This window comes from Trichomycterus rosablanca, chromosome 12 (genome assembly GCF_030014385.1).
Source record: "Trichomycterus rosablanca isolate fTriRos1 chromosome 12, fTriRos1.hap1, whole genome shotgun sequence".
Classification (NCBI taxonomy): domain Eukaryota; kingdom Metazoa; phylum Chordata; class Actinopteri; order Siluriformes; family Trichomycteridae; genus Trichomycterus; species Trichomycterus rosablanca.
In genome coordinates this window covers 7,487,153-7,508,498 of record NC_085999.1, presented here as the reverse complement: position 1 = coordinate 7,508,498, position 21,346 = coordinate 7,487,153, and the positions used below count along the sequence as shown (strand labels likewise).

The following is a 21,346-nucleotide window of genomic DNA, read 5'->3' as shown; positions in this document are numbered from 1 at the left end:
CCAAAATAGTTATACTTTAAGTGACTAGAAAATACATTTCCCATGACCCAGAAAGAAGCTTTTAAAATCTCTTAAACTCTCAGGCACTGATGCCTGTTCCATCGACAGGGTTCAGACCTGCTATTCAGGCAAAAGCAGCAAACTTGGCTTTTTTTGTCAAAACTGGAGTTAAAGTGTTCAGTAAAGTATATAAAGCAAGCAGAGTCACGATGAGTTGAACACACTTTATTCAGGTGCTAAATAAAATAGTGTCACCATTCATTCAGGAAGGGAGAGAGTAAATGTTCACATAAAAAAATATAAAATCAACAATGAATACACAGCACCTCGCTCCTCTGGTCTGACCGGAGTGATCGTCGTTTTGGCTCAAACTCTTTAAAACGGCTTCAAATAATCTCAGTTGCTTCTGGCTATTTACCAGTTTCTGGCCATGCATCTAGTTCACAGTCTCACGGGGAAGCAGTGGAACTGGCAATGTCCACATGTATTTCTATTACTGCTATTATGAGTTTGATGTTTGCTTCTCATTCCTCCATGGTGAAATAGTACAAGTAGAGCAGAGTCTAATGGCACCATATAAGGGCAGTGGTAGCTCAGCCGTTAAGGTACTGGCTAGTAATCAGAAGGATGCCGGTTTGAGCCCCACCACTGCCAAGTTGCCACTATTGGGCCCCTGAGCAAGGCCCTTAACCCTCAATTGCTCAAATTGTATTGTCATAACTAAGTCGCTTTGGATAAAAGCGCCAGCTAAATGCTGCTAATGTAAATCGTAAAGAAAGTAAAACCTAAAACTTAAGCTTATAACCAAACAAAAGCTTTTAGGAGCAGAAATTCAAAGGCTGGATAACACTTGTTTCAGTACAATTGAGTTCTGGGCTTTTTGTGGTCTTGTAACATTTCCAAGAACACAAAACACAACTAACACACAGCACCATCACACTGATGTTCAAGAAAGAAAAATACCATCTACAGTCTCAAACTGAAGACTAATGAACCAAAAAAAAAAAAAAAAAATCACCAGAAGGCCTTTTAAAGTTTTTTTTTTGGTAGTGTCAAAGTTGTGTAACATCCTTATGGTTGAGGTGTAATTCTGCTATACAACTCTCAGTCAGTAAATCCACAACCATACAACCAAAATAGGTCTAAAAACTATGAAAAAGAGATAGTCTAGGTTAGATAGGGTTAACAAGGCCCAGAGCACAGCAGACACCATCTCCAGTAGAGCAATCATAAGGCCAGTGCACATCTCTGTGTTTCAGAAAGTCAATCATATAAAATGATAAAAGTCTCATGACTTGCCCTGTTAACCATGGACATATAAGCCAGAATAAATGACACTATGATGAAAATGATGCACCAAAAGAAGAACACCTAAAATTTGTGTTGTTTTTTTCATGTATGTGTGTCATGACTGTGCCTGCATGTGTGTGTATACTGTGTGTGTGTCCTCATAATAGAGGGTTATTGTATATTGCAGGATGAGCAGCAAGGATCATCTTTGTCCGGCTGTGCTGCGTAGTCCATCTGTCGAACGATCTCGGCAAACAGTTCGTCCACCATGGTCTTGCTCTTGGCCGAGGTCTCAATAAAGGGGCAGCCCCATTCCTCAGCCAGAGCCTGCCCCTCGCTGACCGACACCTCCCGCTCACTCTCCAGATCCACCTTATTCCCCACCAGAATCACAGGCACCTTCTCATACCTGTAAGACACAAAACATGGCAGTTTAAAATACTTGACAGTTTTAAAATTGACTACATGATAACAACTAGGCTTAAGGTGTTTCTAATGTAAATCACATTTGTAAAACCACAAACTGTTGCTTTCATTCATATTGGACTAGACTGACACTCTTTTGTAAGGAGAAATACCTTTCAAATACTTATAACTGTACACCAAACTGACATTTCAATAACACATTTGTCATAATCTTGGGTTTAGTTACTAGTCCACAAATTGATCAAATAGCTTTCTATTGTAGGGTTTTGTAACTAAAGTACTGAAGTCATTTGGGATTTGAACTGTTGACTATACCACTAACAAGACTTTTTACATTTCTTGGCATCACAGTTAGTAAAAAAAAAAACATGATTGGTCCATCATTGTAAGAGTTATAAGCAATAAGAACAACCACTATGTTTCACACCAACTTGAATACCAAACACTCCTACTTTACATTTTAAACAGAAACCTATTAATTTTTAAACAATCTATCATCTAGTCTAGAAAAACTGCAACTTCTTAAAACCATGGCTATAAGGTCAACCTTGTCTGCAGCAAGTCTTCAATTTAGCATTTACCCCATCACCCTTAAACACAAGGATAAGGCAGCTGGCAACTGCTTGTTAGCCTCTGGTTGCCCTGTGTAGCAACCACTGTTCTTAGCATGCACTACTGCTGCAAACAAAACCAACTCTGTGTTTGCAGCTGTTAGATAAGTCACATTTACTGGTTTTTACTACATGTTGACACAGTGAAACCATTGACCATCCTGGGAGACTGGAATGTCCTTTCTTTCATCCAGACAAAATGACCAAGCATAGCTAATTTTTTTCATGTTGTGTTACCACTACTACTGTGTATTATGGTGATGTTTAAATTGATAAATGACCATTTTTATAAAGGGTATGTATACTGTATGTATTTTACAGTAATATATAATACAGAAATGTTCAGCAACACAAAGTCTACAAAAGTCTATTAAGTTGCTTTTCACAATATAAAAAATAATCATTTGCGACAGTACAACACATTTTCAGAAGAAAATGCTAGTTATGGTCAAATATAGTTATTCTAATAGTGAAGAAATATTGTACTGCCTCAGTGGGAAGGAAATTCTGCTCTGAATAACAAAAGTCACAGCTGTGAAAACAACTTACGCAAAAAATGTAGAAAATATGTAAGAAGACACTTAATATTTAGCTGCACAACATTAATAAGAACAGAGGGTTAACTGTGAGGTCCTTCAAACAGGAATACGTTTCTGTAGATCAGATGCAAAGCTGGGGGTGTTTGTCATAACATAAACAAGGAGTTTCCTGCCTTTGACTTGAGTGTGGTCAGTGTGGGCCATGACCATGAGAAGACCGGAGTGATGTAGAGATTCTAATGAGTCAGCAAAGGCTAAATATTATTGTTCCCTGTCATTCTGACTAAGTACTATGATTTAAATGTACAAGGCACTGCAGATTGTGATTTTCTAGATTTGCCTTTTTCACCCCTCTGGTAAAGGCAACAAACTCCATCACTCTCTGTTACTCAATAAACTCTGGCTTTCCTCTATTAAATATTAATGGCATTAAATTATGCACTATAGGCTAAAAAGCCAAAGTACACAATGGTGTGTTAACATGTAGGTTAGTTCTGCATGTAACAAGAGGATTTGGGATCAGAATCTCCAGCACTAGGAGAGTTTAAATACTTATAAAAAATCTTTTGTTCATTTATGATAAAAAGACACTGATCTGAACACTGATCTAAAGCCTGGTCATGGTGGGGAACTGACTGACATCTTGGCACTACTAAAAACAAGAGCATACAGTTTTTCAATAATCCAGGTACACAAATCCACAAAGTTGAATCAGTTCATCTGGACACAAGTTTGTTGTAGAGATACGTTTCGTCACTCGATCCGAATGAGTGACGAAACGTATCTCTACAACAAACTTGTGTCCAGATGAACTGATTCAACTTTGTGGAAAGCAGAATTAATTTCTTCTTACATAATACAAATGGAGAAAATGAACAACAAATCTGCAAAAAGTCTGCAAATGATTTGGATCAACTTTATTTTTGCATTTTATTTACATTTTATCAGCCGATTCTACAAAGAAACACTGGGCGCAAGGCAGGAATACCCCGAACAGGGCGCCAACCAACATTACCAATTGTTTGACACTATGTCGTGTAGCACTGCTAAGGTTCGAGCCCAGGTCTCAGAGATGGTGGGCTAGCTTGATAGATTGCTGCACCACCCAAGGCCTTATCAAGTTTATTGATAATAATAATAATAATAATATTGTATTTAATAAACGCCTTTCAAGACACCCAAGGACACTTTACTGCTTATTCATCTCATTATGTCTTAATCTACCTGTATCTTAATTATTTGTTTCTTTGTCTTTTATTATTTTTATTGTAAAGAGTAAATATTATATAATCTAAAAGATGGAAGATATAGAATTAAATATCGATAGGAAAATACAAAAAAGTATATAAAATATTTCTTCATATATTTTTGTTTATGCATTTTCTCCCCTTTAGCGCGTCCAATTGCCCGATTGCATCATGCCTCCTCTCCACCAATGCCGATCCCTGCTCTGATTGAGGAGAACGAAGCTAACCCACACCCCCTCCGACACGTGGGCAGCATGCTGTATGCATTTTATCACCTGCACTTTGATGAGTGCAGTGCAGCTCAGTGTTGTGTACGGAGAGACACACCCTGACAGCACTCTTTTCTCATCTCTGTGCAGGCACCATCAATCAGCCAGCAGAGGTCGTAACTGCACCAGTCATGGAAGAGAGACCCCATCCGGCTTAGTCCCGCCCATATCTGAACAACAGGCAAAATAAGGTTAAAGCAAAAGCTCCAACAGTTTAAGAACAACATTTCATCAGCATGATTAAATGGAATTTCCTCATGTACAGTCCAGAACATTATTTAAAAAAATCTGGGTACATTTCTGTGTACAAAGTGCAAGGACAAAAATCAATACTAAATGCCAGTGACTCCTGTAATATATATACATAACCACACAGACATAGAATTACTCTGGGAAACCTAAATACAAGTTAGGACTCCACTATGCACAGTAAAAGCTATATAATCAACAATATCCAGACATGCTGCTGTCATTTCTGAGAAAGACTGATGCAAAGTGGAAACTTGCTCTGTGCCAAGTCAAGCTTTCCAATTGTTTTTAGGGCGGCACGGTGGCTAAGTGGGTAGCACTGTCGCCTCACAGCAAGAAGGTCCTGGGTTCGATCCCCAGGTGGGGCGGTCCGGGTCCTTTCTGTGTGGAGTTTACATGTTCTCCCCGTGTCTGTGTGGGTTTCCTCCGGGTGCTCCGGTTTCCTCCCACAGTCCAAAGACATGCAAGTGAGGTAAATTGGAGATACAAAATTGTCCATGACTGTGTTTGATATAACCTTGTGAACTGATGAATCTTGTGTAATGAGTAACTACCGTTCCTGTCATGAATGTAACCAAATAAACAAACAAACAAACCATTTGTTTTTAAAAGTAACTGGAGAAGAACTTGCTTGAAAACAATGCACAATCCTGACTAACAGTACTGCCAGTTCTTTACATTCAGTTTTGTATGAAATGTATATTAACAAGAACACTGGCTGTGGTGAGAATATTAAAAAAGGGGAAATGGTTTAATGAAACCTCATTGCTTCAATGAAAAGGTACATTAAATCTTATTAGAGAGCTACAAAGTCACAACTAGCGATTCCAGAAATAGTATGCGTGGGATTGCTGTCTAAAATGCAAACCTGCTCTCCCTATTTCACAGCTCACTAATCACAGCTGGCATCTCACTATGCCATGGTTCTCATTTAAAGTGGAATACAACAGTTCAGGGGTTTGTGAATCGGTTTCTTCATGCCACCTTTGAGATGTTACATCATATAAACAATATATCTCATTAGCGGCGCTTTGAGAAGGTCAGTGGCAAACTAGGTCAAAGTTCAATCAGATTGAACTTCGAGTGCAGCGGCAAGCTGTAAAAAGAGTGCATCAAAGCGGTGAGCTGCACCGTTCAACTCCATAGGAAATGGATTTGGATAAATCAAAACAAAATATTGGTTTATCCAGATACCCCTACGAGGGTTTTTGCTAAAACGTTCATTAAGTTACAAAATGGCAAGGGGACCGGCATAAATCTACTGTACAACTGCTAAGTGATCTGTGGGTGTCAGAGTTTGTTTGGAAATATGGTCTCAGACCCACAGTGAACTATTTTTAGACACACACACACACAAACAAACACACAACTCACAAGTACACACACAGGCACAAGGCATGCAGCCCTACAATACAGCTCTTTAAATAAACCCCTGATTATAGTGGTGGACTCAGTGCTGTGTAACTAGGGAGGGGGATAAACATAAAAGTGGTTTTGGGGATGTGTGTTTCATGAGGATGTGAGACTTGTATACATGCAGGGGGAAAAAGGAAAGGGAGTGGTGTGATGAGCCTTTATGGTGGCCGTCACAGTAAAATGCTTGACCAGGGCCTACTACGTATTATACACTTCATCCCCACACTTCATCTCTTACAGAGACAAAGAGAAAAAATGCAAGAGACACAGACTGTGCATTTAAAAACATGAACATTCACTACATGGTCAAAAGTATGTATATAGGCGCTCCTCGGTTCGAAACTCGGTGTTGCCACCGGTCAGCTGGGCGTCATCTGGCGGGCATGATTGGCAGTGCCTGCAGCAGATACTAAATGGCCACCGTATCTGCAGGGTGAGGGCCGGACTATGTGTGGGTGGGTGGCTCTCCTCGGATGCAATCTGGTATCTCTCAGCAGTGTAGGACAAAATTGAGTGCGCTAAATCGAGAGGAAAATGGGGAGAAAATGCATAAAAAAGTATGTATATAAAAAACTGAAGTTGTGGGCACTTGCATTTACAGCGTTTAGCAAACACAAGGTGACTTACAGTTGTGATGAATAAACACAAGCAGTTGAGGACAATTGTGACCACCTGGCTTAAATGGAGCCTGAATCAACAACATTGTGATTACTAGTCCAGTACCTTAACCACTAAGCTACTACTGCCAAGTCAAACTACAAAAAACAATGCACAAGACTTTCACCAATGCACAGACAGCAATAAATAATAATAAAAAAAAAAACAATTCGCACTAACGTCAGAACAACTGTGTCATAACATAGAGTTTATGTTAAAATATGTTTGTTAGTTTGTTTATTAGGATTTCAACGTCATGTTTTACACTTTGGTTATGTTCATGACAGGAACGGTAGTTACTCATTACACAAGGTTCATCAGTTCACAAGGTTATATCAAACACAGTCATGGACAATTTTGTATCTCCAATTTACCTCACTTACATGTCTTTGGACTGTGGGAGGAAACCAGAGCACCTGGAGTAAATCCACGCAGACTCAAGGAGAACATGTAAACTCCACACAGAAAGGACCCGAACCGCCCCATCTGGGGATCGAACCCAGGACCTTCTTGCTGTTAGGCAACAGTGATACCCACTTAGCCACCGTGCCGTCCTAACGTATAAAGTTAATCCAAAGCTTGCTCAGCCTTATTTATTTCCACATGTAAAGGTTTGCTCTTACTTTAATCTAGGAGCTAGTTACAATTCCTAACACTAAATTCTGATATTATAATAAAGATCAAATGTGTTTGGGGCATAAGGTGTGACAGTCTGATATTACAACTCAGTCTGATATTACATTTTATGAATGGAACACTTTAGGGACCTACAGACTCTCTGATCTAAGCTAAAAACCTGGTTTAACACAACGATATATTTTCCTAATCAAATATTTTCCTAATATGGACATTGTTTTCAGCTTTGAGTGAGTAAGTTTCAGTTCTTACCCTGAATGCGTCCTCTATACTGATTCGACCCTTCACCGCTGACTGAGGATGCCAACATATGCCCCCTCCGGCACATACAGTCAGGACAGACTGCATTTTTTACCTGCACGAGTCGAGTTCATACACTGACGAGCACTGTGTATGGAGGGCCACACCCCCATCAGCACTATTCCTCAGCCTCAGCAGGAGCCATCAGTCAGCCACAGTCGGCCGCAGTCGCACCAGTTATGAAGACCTATGATCCGACTTTTTACATTTACATTTTCAGCATTTAGCAGACGCTTTTATCCAAAGCGACTTACACAATGAGCTGAACACGATGAGCAATTGAGGGTTAAGGGCCTTGCTCAGGGACCCAACAGTGGCAACTTGGTGGTGGCGGGGCTTGAACCGGCAACCTTCTGTTTACTAGTCCAGTACCTTAACCACTGAGCTATCACTGGCCCTACGAACAACAGCCAATCGTTGTTCATGCAGCCGCCCAGCCCTGTCGGAAAGGCAGAGCTGAGATTCGATACGATGTATGTGTGCTAGCAAACTTTTTACCGCTGCGCCACCGGATCAGCCTTAAGGTGTATAAAAAGAATTCGTTCTTTTAATTAAACCTTTGTTGTATGAGTATGACTCAAGTATGAACCTTTCCATATGAAAAGCTTTTTCATTTCTAAGTGTATTTAACATGTAAATAATCAACTTATTACCAGATTTGTGCAAATATTACATTTCTTCTGATAAATCTAATTTATTAAAAAAGTGACAGTCAGATTCTTTGAAACGGAGAGAACAGATGTATAACTGCTGCAGAGCTAATAAAACAAAATGTAAGACTTTACTCTTTGGGTAATACAGCTTGTGGTTTCACACCTGCACTTTAGATTGGTGTATGGCATCATGTATGGCAGCAAAATAAAGCACACAGTAGTCTATATTTGCAGATTAAAAAAAAAAACAGTATGTGTATAAAAGCAGCAACATTAAAATAAAAAGCATACAATAATTTAGAATCATTGATATTGAAGTGCTGCAGCAGACTCTAAAACAAAACACAGTTTTGAAACAGGAAAAACTTTTCCTCCTGATCACAAATCCTAAAGGTGGAAGAAATCAGCTTCGGGGCTGATCGTTGGGGGTAGCTAGAGCTAAAGGATTTGACCCAAAGACATTCAGTAGTAGGACAAAAGTCTTTCTAAAAATAAACAGAGCTCAGGACAAAGGAGAAAGGACACCAGGTTATTCATGTGAACCAACAATGTGAATACCCAGCATTTCCAAAAATGGGGTTTATATATCCAAATCATTGATATCCAGTGCACATTTGTTTTTGTCCTTCACAAACTAGAACAAATCTTGCAGAAAAGACAGACATGTTGCTACTTAGAGCCTCTATGCTAAACTTGTGACTCACACAAGATAAATCTACACCATTTTTCATAGGGGAAAAATAAAAGCCGGAAATAAAAGTGTTTTTTCTCTGGCGAGTTGGTGAGTTACTACAAACAAGAGATGAATTTCAATGCACTGTATAACATCAATCTTGTGCAGTACAAGGAAGTCTGGGAATGTAGTCTGTATGACATTGTAGTGGCTAGAATAATGTGCTCAAAAAGTCCAGAAACTCATGTAAAAAACAAACAAACAAAAAAAAACATTTATTCAGTAGATTGCTATGATATTTTTTTAAATTTAATATCAATAAAGTATCCCAGCACAATAATGCACCTCACTTGAAAAGAACTTACGCATCAGCTGTTTAAAGTGCAATTTGTAGAAAAGCTTGCATGTTTGTAAAAGAGCAGATTACAGCAAAATCCTGGTGATGTTTAATACTTACTGGTACACAATAGTCTGCCAGTAACTTAATCAGCAGTAAACAAAAACTCAAATCAAAAAGACTAAAACCACATATTGTTCCCACAGTCTGTTGTAAGCTAAAATACTTGCATAAATAATTGTAGTTCTACAATTACTGACTGTAGTCCATCTGTTTCTCTGCATGCTTTGTTAGCCCCCTTTCATGCTGTTCTTCAATGGTCAGGACCCCCACAGGACCACTACACAGCAGGTATTATTTAGGTGGTGGATCATTCTCAGCACTGCAGTGACACTGACATGGTGGTGGTGTGTTAGTGTGTGTTGTGTTGGTATGAGTAGATAAGACACAGCAATGCTGATGGAGTTTTTAAACACCTCACTGTCACTGCTGGACTGAGAATAGTCCACCAACCAAAAATATATCCAGCCAACAGCGCCCCGTGGGCAGCGTCCTGTGACCACTGATGAAGGTCTAGAAGATGACCAACTCAAACAGCAGCAATAGATGAGCGATCGTCTCTGACTTTACATCTACAAGGTGGACCAACTAGGTAGGAGTGTCTAATAGAGTGGGCACAGTATTTAAAAACTCCAGCAGCACTGCTGTGTCTGATCCACTCATACCAGCACAACACACACTAACACACCACCACCATGTCAGTGTCACTGCAGTGCTGAGAATGATCCACCACCTAAATAATACCTGCTCTGTAGTGGTCCTGTGTGGGTCCTGACCATTGAAGAACAGGGTGAAAGCAGACTAAATAAACATGCAGAGAAACAGATGGACTACAGTCAGTAATTGTAGAACTACAAAGTGCTTCTATATGGTAAGTGGAGCTGATAAAATGGACAGTGAGTGTAGAAACAAAGAGGTGGTTTTAATGTTATGGCTGATCACTATACATTAATTCCTTTGTTTTTAAATTATTTTTAGGCACTCTTGTCAACTGGCTAAGCTTAAGATTTAGTAAAATGCTAAAATAAATGTTAGCAAAGTTAGCAAGTACTGGCTAAAGTAAAACTGGCTGGGTACCCTACTCTGGTTGAGACAACTAACCCTCTATTTTCCCACACTCCATCTGTGTAAGAATAAATCTATATTATTTGAGCACTTAAATGCATATATATGCACCTAGTGCACTCTTCAATCTTACTGCAGCTCTTTTTGCAGCTGCCAAGCCACACAAAGGCTCCGGCAGACACAGCTTATATATAATACATCACCACTCTACTGATCACACCAGCTAATGGGGCAGGGCTGACCAGATCACAGGGTCTTAGGCCTTACTGACAGAACATGACTTAAGACTTTCTGACGAGGCTCCAGCATCCCTTCACTATGAAACAGCTTTTCAATATTTGGATTACTGATTGTAATGATCTTTGAGATTTCAAACTAACTTAAAACAAGATTTCAGTGGCTGTGTGTCAGTGGAAAGGTGAGCCAACTCGGTCAAAAGAGGCTTTGTAAGGTTAATCCAATACATGTTGAGGTCAGGTATATTAAAAATGTTAAAATGAATTGTTTTTTTCTGGATGGAAATCAGCATTTCATCTTACTGTATATGCAGAGTTACAAATAATAATAATTGGGATTTTTATTGTGACTGACCTGCACGTGTTAAACACTTGTTTTATTTTCAGTCTGTTTTGTTTATTAGGATTTTAACATCATGTTTTACACTTTGGTTACATTCATGACAGGAACGGTTGTTACTCATTACACAAGATTCATCAGTTCACAAGGTTATATCGAACACAGTCATGGACAATTTAGTGCCTACAATTCACCTCACTTGCATGTCTTTGGACTGTGGGAGGAAACCGGAGCCCCCGGGGGAAACCCACACGGACACGGGGAGAACATGCAAACTCCACACAGAAAGGACCCGGACCGCCCCACCTGGGGATCAAACCCAGGACCTTCTTGCCGTGCTACCCACTTAGCCACTGTGCCGACCGTATTATTTTCTGAAAACACATTTGTACTTATTTTAGTTAGTGTAGTAGACTCGTGATTAGGGCTACATTTAACAAGTTCGGAAATATTTTAAAAACAATTTATTATTTGCATTTGTTATTTAAGTAACAATGTAGAATTAATTACATAAATACTGGCAAATGTAGTATGCCATCTTCCACTTGCTCTGCCTGTTGTAACTCCTTTTAGAAACAGAGAAACAGTATTTCCTATTGTAAAGAACTGCCTTACTGGAATAAAAAATATGAAAAATGTAAATAATACGTTTTTGAATACTACAATTATTAGCTTGATATAATAATTCAATTAAGGAGGGCATTGTGGTGTAAATGCAGTGCTGTAAAAAGTATTTTCCCCCACTGTGTCATTTAAATGTTTCAGATCTTCTAGCTGATTTTAAAAAGATAAGGACCACATGAGTAAACACAAAATTCAGTGTTTAAATGATCATTCCATTTAATAAAGATGAAGTGAATAAATAATTGCCCGTACTGATGAAATGGTTGTACCACCCTTGGAAGTAACAACTACAAATTAAACTTTTGCAATAATCACTGAGAAGGAACTTTGGTCCACACTGGAGGGGTTTTTCTTGATTGTGTGCTTTTTTTAAAGACTGTTTGTGTTGACTTATTATCAAATATTAAAAGTAGTTGGATGATCTGAAACAGCAGTGTGACAAATATAAGGGGACAAATAAGTTACACAGTACTGTATGATATTTCAGTCAGAGGTTTAACTGATTCTGACTGCAATAACGTGGAACTTTCATTTAATCTTTGTTCTATATCTGGAATTCATGAAGTATTGTTTCGTCTCGGGCATAACCACATAGCTAAGATTTTTGGTGGGGTGCACTTCTGCTACTCTGTGCTATGGTCTAAATATGTATACATAACATTTACAGTGTGTAGCAGACGCCTTTGTTCCCCAAAGTGACTAGAAACAATTCAAGTAATTAAGGGATAATGGCCCACAGTGGCAACCGAGCCTCTGGAGTAACTGAATCTACAATGTGCAACATTTCTAATGTTATGCAAAATTTCACTGATGTGATAAGACAAACAGTATTAACATGTGCTACTGTGCTCACATGGTTCTGTTTGTTAGTTAAAAATAAACCCTTTTGACAGAATAAGTTGTAACAGTTGGGCCAAAAAAATTGCTTTGATACTCAGTTTAGAGCACACATATTTCTCACACACCCTCGACCGTGTGTACAAGAATACAGCTGAAATCTAAAATTATACATTCAGCAAAACCATTTGAGCAAAAAATGGCATCCATGAAACATAAATTACATAAATTTGGCACTACTGAAAAGCACTACTAATCACGTCAACTTCTTTAAACAAACGGTCAGATTTTCTTGCATCTCATTCATTCCATTAAAGCACATACTTAGACAACTTTGAACATAAAGATTTGATCTACTCATCATAAGTTTGTTTAGGTGAATACATCTGCAGCTATTGTTTACTGATCATAAATATGGTCTTATTAAATACTAAGAAATTCTGAAATTTGAAAAAATTTGAATTTTCACTCAAACCGTTATACTAATATGATTTGTGATGAATTGCATAAAATAAACAAAATCATTTTTACTAGTAGAATCAGATTTATGACCCACATCTTATGTATTTCATCTCAGGAGTGTGTGCTGCAGTCTAAATATGTATACATAACATTTACAGTGTGTAGCAGTATACTACCCCCCCCCAAGTGACTAAATACAATCCAAGCAATTAAAAGATAAAGGCCCACAGTTTACTTCAACCCAAACAGAAAAACATTAAAAGAAACTATTAATAACAATTTATACCATTCTGATTTATTTGAACTGAAGCTATTGGCTCATGTTTAAATGATTTTACTCACTGTACTGCTGACACATGACTGATTAATTGGATAATTAAATTAATGAGCAGGTGCACTGTTGTTCCAAATGATCACCACAGTGCAGTGCTGTCATACATCCGGTCCCACCCCATATTTACATCAGCAGCGACACAATGTCAGAGAAATAGGAATTTACTTATTTTTAATGAATATGCCAGTCTACATGGACAGAAGGCAGAGCAATCATTAGCAACTGAAGTGGGCAGAGGTAGCAACGCAAAGTACAAAAGTTCAAATTTATGCAAATAAGGAAGAAGCGACGCAATATGATAAATCAGCAAAGCGGCACATGCGTTATTCATCCCAGTGTAAAACACAAACAGGAAAATTGGGCACAATGCAGTGCCTAAAACTGTATACTGCAAGATTAAACAATGTGTATAATCAGTGCACAAACAATGTGTTATTAAAATACTACGCAGTTCCGCTTAGGTGGCGCAGTGGTAAAACACGCTAGCACACCAGAGCTGACATTTCGAACTCGTTGCTTCGAAACTCAGCTTTGCCATCCGTCTGGGCTGTGCAGCTACATGAACAACGATTGTCTTGTTATTCATACAGGGCGGAAAGCCGGATAGGGACCTCATAAGTAATGCAATTACGAGGAGTAGAGGAATAAAGTGGACAGGGTGTGGCTCTCCATACACAAAGCTGATCCGCATATGAACTTGCCTCGTGCAGGTGAAAAGATGCAGTCGCCTACTGCACACGTATCGGAAGGGCCATGAGACAGTATCGCTCACCTCAATCAGAAGTGAAGATCAGCATCAGTAGAGAGGAAGCATAATACAACTGGGTAATTGGATACAACTAGATTGGGGGGAAAATTTGGATACATGCAAAAAAATAAAAATACTGTGCAGTATAGAAATATGCATACATTACTGATATTTAGAGATTCCAAATATCTAAATCCTACGTAATAGTTCAGTTATAGTTCTGACACCACACTGATGCGTCAGTGCAGCTTTTAAATGACCAGTTAATGTTACATTACAGGGTAGTTAAGTACAGTAATAAGCTAGTAAAGCCACCTCAGACACATATTTCCTGTTTAGGATGTTGCACCTAAAATCTGGCACCAAACACCCAGAAGCAAAATTAAGGTTTAGAATCCAAACAGCCAGTAATTCAGGCAGTGTGAGAGGGGGTTGGGGGTAGGCTCCAAAATTTGTTTTGAATGATCTGCTTATTGGTTTTGATATTTGAAAGGGGGGAATCAAGTATTTTAAAAGCATACATTGTACAACTATAGCACATAATTTATAGAAGAGGCATAGTGGTGAAAGTAACTGTGTATCTCAATAATATTTCTGAATAGTTAAACTAGGCACTGGGCGATTTTGCAGACTGTGTTAAAACATCAATTTAAATCACTGTATAAAAAATCTGCACAGACACAGAGAACACAGACAGTATCCGGCTATGAGAGAAAGAAAAACAGAACTGAAGGTTTAGAGTGTTTTGCATTAAATGCCATGCCTACCAGAAACCTGTCATGACTCTATTCGGAATAAAGCCTTACGCTTATAAGACACAAATGCACACTAGTATACTGTACTAATTACTTCTTCACTTAGCACCCTGTATAATAAGTGTGTAGCAGTACTAAGTGGGGAGTGGTTGGATTGCATATCCTGTGTACACATGTGCATTAGTCTCAGTGTAACATCATAGCATAGTACCAGCCAAGTGTGTTTACAAAGCAAGGGGGTCTAGTAAGTAGCAGTGAATTAACCAAATCCAGTGTTAGCTCGAGTTAAAGCTAAAGCTAGTACTAAGGCACACAAACTTATGGAATGAGTTCCCGATTGTCCTTAAGTGGAAAAGCCAAGCTTAGCAATACACTATGCCAAAAATATATGGAGACCTGACCATGGCTTTTTGGGACATCCCATCACAAAACCGGGGACAGTAATATGTAGTTGATTATTATGGCTGGGCACTGATGTTGGATGACAAAGCCTGGCCTAAAATTCATCTCAGAAATGATCAGTGGTGTTGAGGTTAGTTCTCTGTGCAGGCCACTGAAGTTTCTCCACACCAACCTCATCAAACCATGTCTTTATAGAAACTGCTTTGTGCACAGAAGCACAGTCATGCTGAAACATCTGTATCAAGGTTCTGTCCTTGATAAAATCATTGATAAAATCATTTATCACCTCTTAACAATGGGAGTGACAAACACATGAACTCAATAATTGTCTTAATACCTCTGGCCATTTAGTGTATCTAACAGGTGAAAATGCTGCACTATACCAAAGCTTTATTATTCGTCTAACTGTAAAATCTACTACCCCCCCCCAACACACACTCAACAGGACGAATTATGTTGTGTCTATCAAACAAGGGAAGCACTCACCTCCCAATAATCAATACAAAACTCAAAACTAGGAGATGCATAACATGAAAGCAGTCGTGCAGCTTATGAAACATTAGCCTGCATAAGTGGTTCCCAACTGGTATGAGTGCCACTGGTGGTACTTAAATGTTTGTCCAGTTGGTACATTAGATGACCCTAGAAATGCATTGCAAATATCTGTACATATTTGACACCATTTTCTCAGAAAGCATGACCTGTTTCTATATTTGTTTTCAGTGTTTAAAATCTGTGTTTAGTGTTCAATGTGAATACTGTATGGGTTACACGGGACCTACACTACAGTCAGATATTTCCAAACCCAGTTGCATTTAAAATTATATGGTGGAAAAGATTAAAGAATCAGTTGGCTATATTGCGGCATTTGTAACAAAAGACGCCCCTAAATATCTTTAAAGTGACCACTAAATGTCTTGTTCCTAAAAATATTAAATATATTTTAAATATTAAGGGGACAGTGGTAGCCTAGTGGGTAAAGCTTTGGGCTATTAATCCTAAGTTTGAGAGTTCGAATCTCAGCTCTGCCATGCAGCCACTGTTGGGCCCTTGAGCAAGACTCTAAACCCTCTTGGCTCCAGGGGAGCCGTACAATGGCTGACCCTGTGCTCTGACCCCAGCTTCCAAACAAGCTGGGATACGTGGAAAAAGAATTTCGTTGTACGGTACATCTGTAAATGTATAAATGACAAATAAAGGTGTTCTATATAATAAAATAAATAAAATAGTCTTTGCATACATCTTAGAAAAGCCTCTATACAAAGCAGTGCAGAGAACGTGTTTGTAAGTACTTGTGTGTTATGGTTAAATATCCCTGTTATGTCAGTGCTGCAGGCCTGGCTCCTGGGAGCTGAGTACCTTTTCACTCGGATGATCTGATCCCTCATGGGCTCGACATGCTGAAAGCTCTGCTGGTCTAAACTCAGCCATATATTTCCAAACCTTGTGCCATTTAAAATGATATAGTTAGAACAAGTTGGCTATATTATGCCATTTGTAACAAAAGGCGGCCCTAAATATCTTTAATGTGACCACTAAATGTTCTGAAATGCCTGAAATTTTGGTGAGGACACCAATCAACCAGACTAGATGAATTAACATCTAAGTAATACACAGAACTTGGAAGAATTTACAGCCAATATCAATGTAGAAAACTTTCAGTCTGACTTGGTGCATCTTATGGTTATCTCATAACTCTAATGGTTCAGTCTATAGTGCATGCATCTTAGAAAAGCCTCTATACATAGCAGTACAAAGAAAGTGTGTCTAAGTACTTGTGCGTTATGGTTAAATATCTGTGTTATGTCAGTGCTGCAGGCCTGGTTCCTGGTAGCTCAGTACCATTTCACTCGGATGATCTGATCCCTTATGGGCTTGATATCCTAAAAGCTCTGCTGGTCTAAACTCAGCCATATATTTCCAAACCTTGTGCCATTTAAAATGATATAGTTTAAAAGATTGATGATTAAGTCTTTGATACACAGCAGTACAAAGAATGTGTGTCTAAGTACTTGTGTGTTATGGTTTAATGTGAAAAGCCCTTCTGCACAAGCTCAAGGCCTGGTTCCTGGGAGCTCAGTACCTTTTCACTCAGATGATCTGATCCCTCATGGGCTTGATATCCTGGAAGCTCTGCTGGTCTACACTCAGCCATACGTGTCCAAACCTTGTGCCATTTAAAATTATATGATTTGAGAACCAGTTGGCTATATTATGCCATTTGTAACAAAAGGCGGCCCTAAATATCTTTAACGTGACCACTAAATGTCTTGAAATGCCTGAAATTTTGGTGAGGACACCGATCAACCAGACTACATGACTTAACATTTAAATAATGTTAAGTCTTCCTTTTTTCCTTCTGCTGTCAGGCTCTACAACCAGCACCGCCCAAAATGTAGATAATCACCATCACAATAATTCACATGGTTTTTAATATTCTCTGTGCAATTATGTTTAAAATATGTGCAATACCTGCTGTACCTGCTGTACTTTGTGCAATATTTTTAATAACTGTGCAATATTTGGTAAACTTCCTTCATAAATACTGTTTATATTTCTGTAATTTTTTTTTTTACATATTCTTACTTTTTAATATATGTGTACATACATGTAAACACTTTGTAATTTTCTATTTTTTATATTCTTGAAAGCTGCTGTAACACTACAAATTTCCCCCTGTGGGATAATAAAAGGCTATCTTATCTTATCTTATCTTAAACAATACGCAGAACTTGGAAGCATTTACAGCCAACATCTATGTAAGAATGGTTCTTATGGTTCTCATGACTCTAATGATTAAGTCTTTGATACACAGCAGTACAAAGAATGTGTGTCTAAGTACTTGTGTGTTATGGTTAAATGTGAAAAGCCCTTCTGCACAAGCTCTATCTGTTATGTCAGAACTTGGAAGAATTTAGTCTTTGATGCATCTTAGAAAAGCCTCTATACAAAGCAGTGATGGTTAAATATTTCTATCTGTTATGTCAGTGCTGCAGGCCTGGTTCCTGGGAGCTCAGTACCTTTTCACTCGGATGATCTGATCCCTCATGGGCTTGATATCCTGGAAGCTCTGCTGGTTGACCAGGCTGTAGACCAGGATGAAGCCCTGGCCGTTCTTAATGTACAGATCGCGCATGGAGGCGAACTGCTCGGTCCCAGCCGTGTCCAGGATCTCGAGCACAGAAGGCGACGAGTCCACCTCGATCTCCTTGCGATAAAAGTCCTCGATGGTCGGGTCGTACTTCTCGATGAAGGTGCCGGTAACGAACTGCACGGTGAGGGCAGACTTCCCCACGCCGCCGCTGCCCAGTACCACCACTTTATACTCGCGCATGGCTCTTATATAAACAAAAACAAAACACTAAAACATTAAAACTAGGATTAAAAGGCAAAGCTGTGTTTTATAGTTACAGTGGCCGGGAACGTGTGACTCCCATACTGCTGCTGCTGCTACTCGCTTTAGCTCGGAGAAGTAAACAAGTGGCGCACAAAGGCAAAACCGCGCTGCCCGGATAAAAACACGGAGGACATGAAGCGGTGCATCGTCTCGTTTGTACCAGGCATCGACTTCCACCGCAGTCCGGGCGGCTGCACGGTTACAGCGGTGTGCGGGGCTCTATTATCAGCTGCTGAGCTCAGCCACACCGTCCTAAATCACCGCCGTGCCTCACTAACGTCGTGCAGCGGCTGTAGCTCTGGCTAGGCTAACAAAGCCTCCGAATCAATGTCGGAGCTGCAAACAGAAAACGAGCTGTTTTTAAAGCAGCCGATGTTCACGGTTAAAGGCACCAGTTCCCGGGCTGTGTTTTCATTCCGCCTCTTCTTGTGCGCACCAGCCCAGCCGCGGTCGCCGCCATGCTCTCGGGTGGGGACTCGTACAGGCGCCGCGCCGCGTTACCGTCCTTTCAGTTGCACGTCCCGGCTTCCGTAGCTAGCGCAAGCAGAAGCACGTCATCAACGGAAGCACAGATTCAAAAATGAATGTAAACATAAACACGCCATATTTTAATACTTTTTATTAATAATAGTGTGTGTTTTATATTTTGTTGTGCTATTACTGCACCCTGATCAATATTTTATATACAGCGATGTTTTTTGTTCATTGTTAATTTGAAATCTAATTATAAAATCACCTCCTTGTTTCTACACTCACTGTCCATTTTATCAGCTCCACTTTTCATATAGGAGCACTTTGTAGTTCTACAATTACTGACTGTAGTCCATCTGTTTCTCTACATACCTTTTTAGCCTACTTCCACCCTGTACTTCAATGGTCAGGACCACCACAGAGTAGGTATTATTTAGGTGGTGGATCATTCTCAGCACTGCAGTGACACTGACATGGTGGTGGTGTGTTAGTGTGTGTTGTGCTGGTATGAGTGGATCAGACACAGCAGTGCTGCTGGAGATTTTAAATACCGTGTCCACTCTGTTAGACACTCCTACCTAGTTGGTTCACCTTGTAGATGTAAAGTCAGAGACGATCGCTCATCTATTGCTGCTGTTTGAGTCGGTCATCTTCTAGACCTTCATCAGTGGTCACAGGACGCTGCTCATGGGGCGCTGTTGGCTGGATATTTTTGGTTGGTGGACTATTCTTAGTCCAGCAGTGACAGTGAGGTGTTTAAAAACTCCAGCAGCGCTGCTGTGTCTGATCCACTCATACCAGCACAACACACACTAACACACCTCCACCGTGTCAGTGTCACTGCAGTGCTGAGAATGATCCACCACCTAAATAATACCTGCTCTGTGGTGGTCCTGTGGGGGTCCTGACCATTGAAGAACAGGGTGAAAGCGGGCTAAAAAGGTATGTAGAGAAACAGATGGACTACAGTCAGTAATTGTAGAACTACAAAGTGCTTCTATATGGTAAGTGGAGCTGATAAAATGGACAGTGAGTGTAGAAACAAGGAGGTGGTCATAATGTTATGCCTAATCGGTGTGTGTGTGTGTGTATATATACTGGGTTCGATCTGGGCGGTCCGGGTCCTTTCTGTGTGGAGTTTGCATGTTCTCCCTGTGTCTGCATGGGTTTACTCCAGCCGCTCCGGTTTCCTCCCACAGTCCAAAGTGCAAGTGAGGTGAACTGGAGATACAAAATTGTCCATGACTGTGTTTGACATTAAACTTGTGAACTGATGAATCTTGTGTAATGAGTAACAACCGTTCCTGTCATGAATGTAACCAAAGTGTAAAACATGACGTTAAAATCCTAATAAATAAATAAGTAAAATATGAAATATACGTATACATATTTACAAATATGTACACAATATACACAAAAAATAAAATAGATAAAAAATACAATACAAATAAATAAGTAAAGTTAAGCACTTAAATATAGTCCTTAGGGTTGGTTGTTCCACCCTCACCCCCAGTCACTGTTTTAGATGGTTTGGCATGTTTTCCCCTGTGTCTGCATAGGTTTTCTGTAGGTACTCCGGTTTCCAGTCACCCTCCAAAACAGGCTATAAAATATGCATTTTTAATTTTTTTTTGTTAAGACGAAAAGTAATTAATTCATGCCATAACAAAATAGTCATAGTAATACAATACAATGTATTATGTATAGTAGTAATACTGTACAATGTATAATTTCAAAACAAGTGCTGTGACCGCTAAATGACTCAAGGTGGCGCTGTTTCATAACGTGAGTAAAGACTTAATAACTGCGTGTAGAAACGGCAACAGACTACTGCTAATTAAAACACAAATAAAATACACAATGTTTTGCAACTTTTTAAAATCGTAACACAATGACTTTATTAGGAAGCTGGTCTATTTGGTAATTAAATAATAATAATAATAATACTAATAAAAGTAACCTCTATGGTCTCAAGATCACTCATGATATAAATGGGGATGGCTACTCCAATTTGTCTTGGTAGGTGTGTGTGTGTGTGTGTCGTGACCTGTGATAAAGAGGGTGTTTTGTACAGACAAGATCACAAAGACAAGACGTAGGACAAATAGTAACTAAAATGTAATTTCTTGAACTTCTGTCTGTTGTATTGTATGGAAATACTTCTTTAATGTTTAGTTTTTATTTATGAAAGTTACAAGTACACGTCGTTTTGCTGTAATGTGAATTGCTAAAATTCTAAATGTGAATTGTGATCCGTCAGTCTCTGTTGTGATGTGTTGCTGTAATAAATTGACTTAATGCTACCCACTTCA

General features: G+C 39.3%; 1 protein-coding gene across 2 annotated transcripts; it reads right to left on the bottom strand.

Annotated features, from left to right (window-relative positions):
* Positions 1–210: 210 nt before the first annotated feature.
* On the bottom strand, positions 211–19,076 carry LOC134323963 (ras-related protein Rap-2a). 2 transcript variants are annotated; one of them, XM_063005589.1, is made up of 3 exons: positions 18,606–19,076; positions 18,187–18,504; positions 211–1,699 (listed from the first exon to the last, which is right to left on the bottom strand). In XM_063005589.1, the coding sequence occupies exons 2-3, from the start codon at positions 18,498–18,500 to the stop codon at positions 1,462–1,464; spliced, it is 552 nt and encodes a 183-aa protein (XP_062861659.1). In that variant the 5' UTR covers positions 18,501–18,504; positions 18,606–19,076; the 3' UTR covers positions 211–1,461. The 2 variants fall into 2 exon arrangements, with proteins under 2 accessions (XP_062861659.1, XP_062861658.1); XM_063005588.1 differs by having other exon boundaries at positions 18,187–19,076.
* Positions 19,077–21,346: the final 2,270 nt, after the last annotated feature.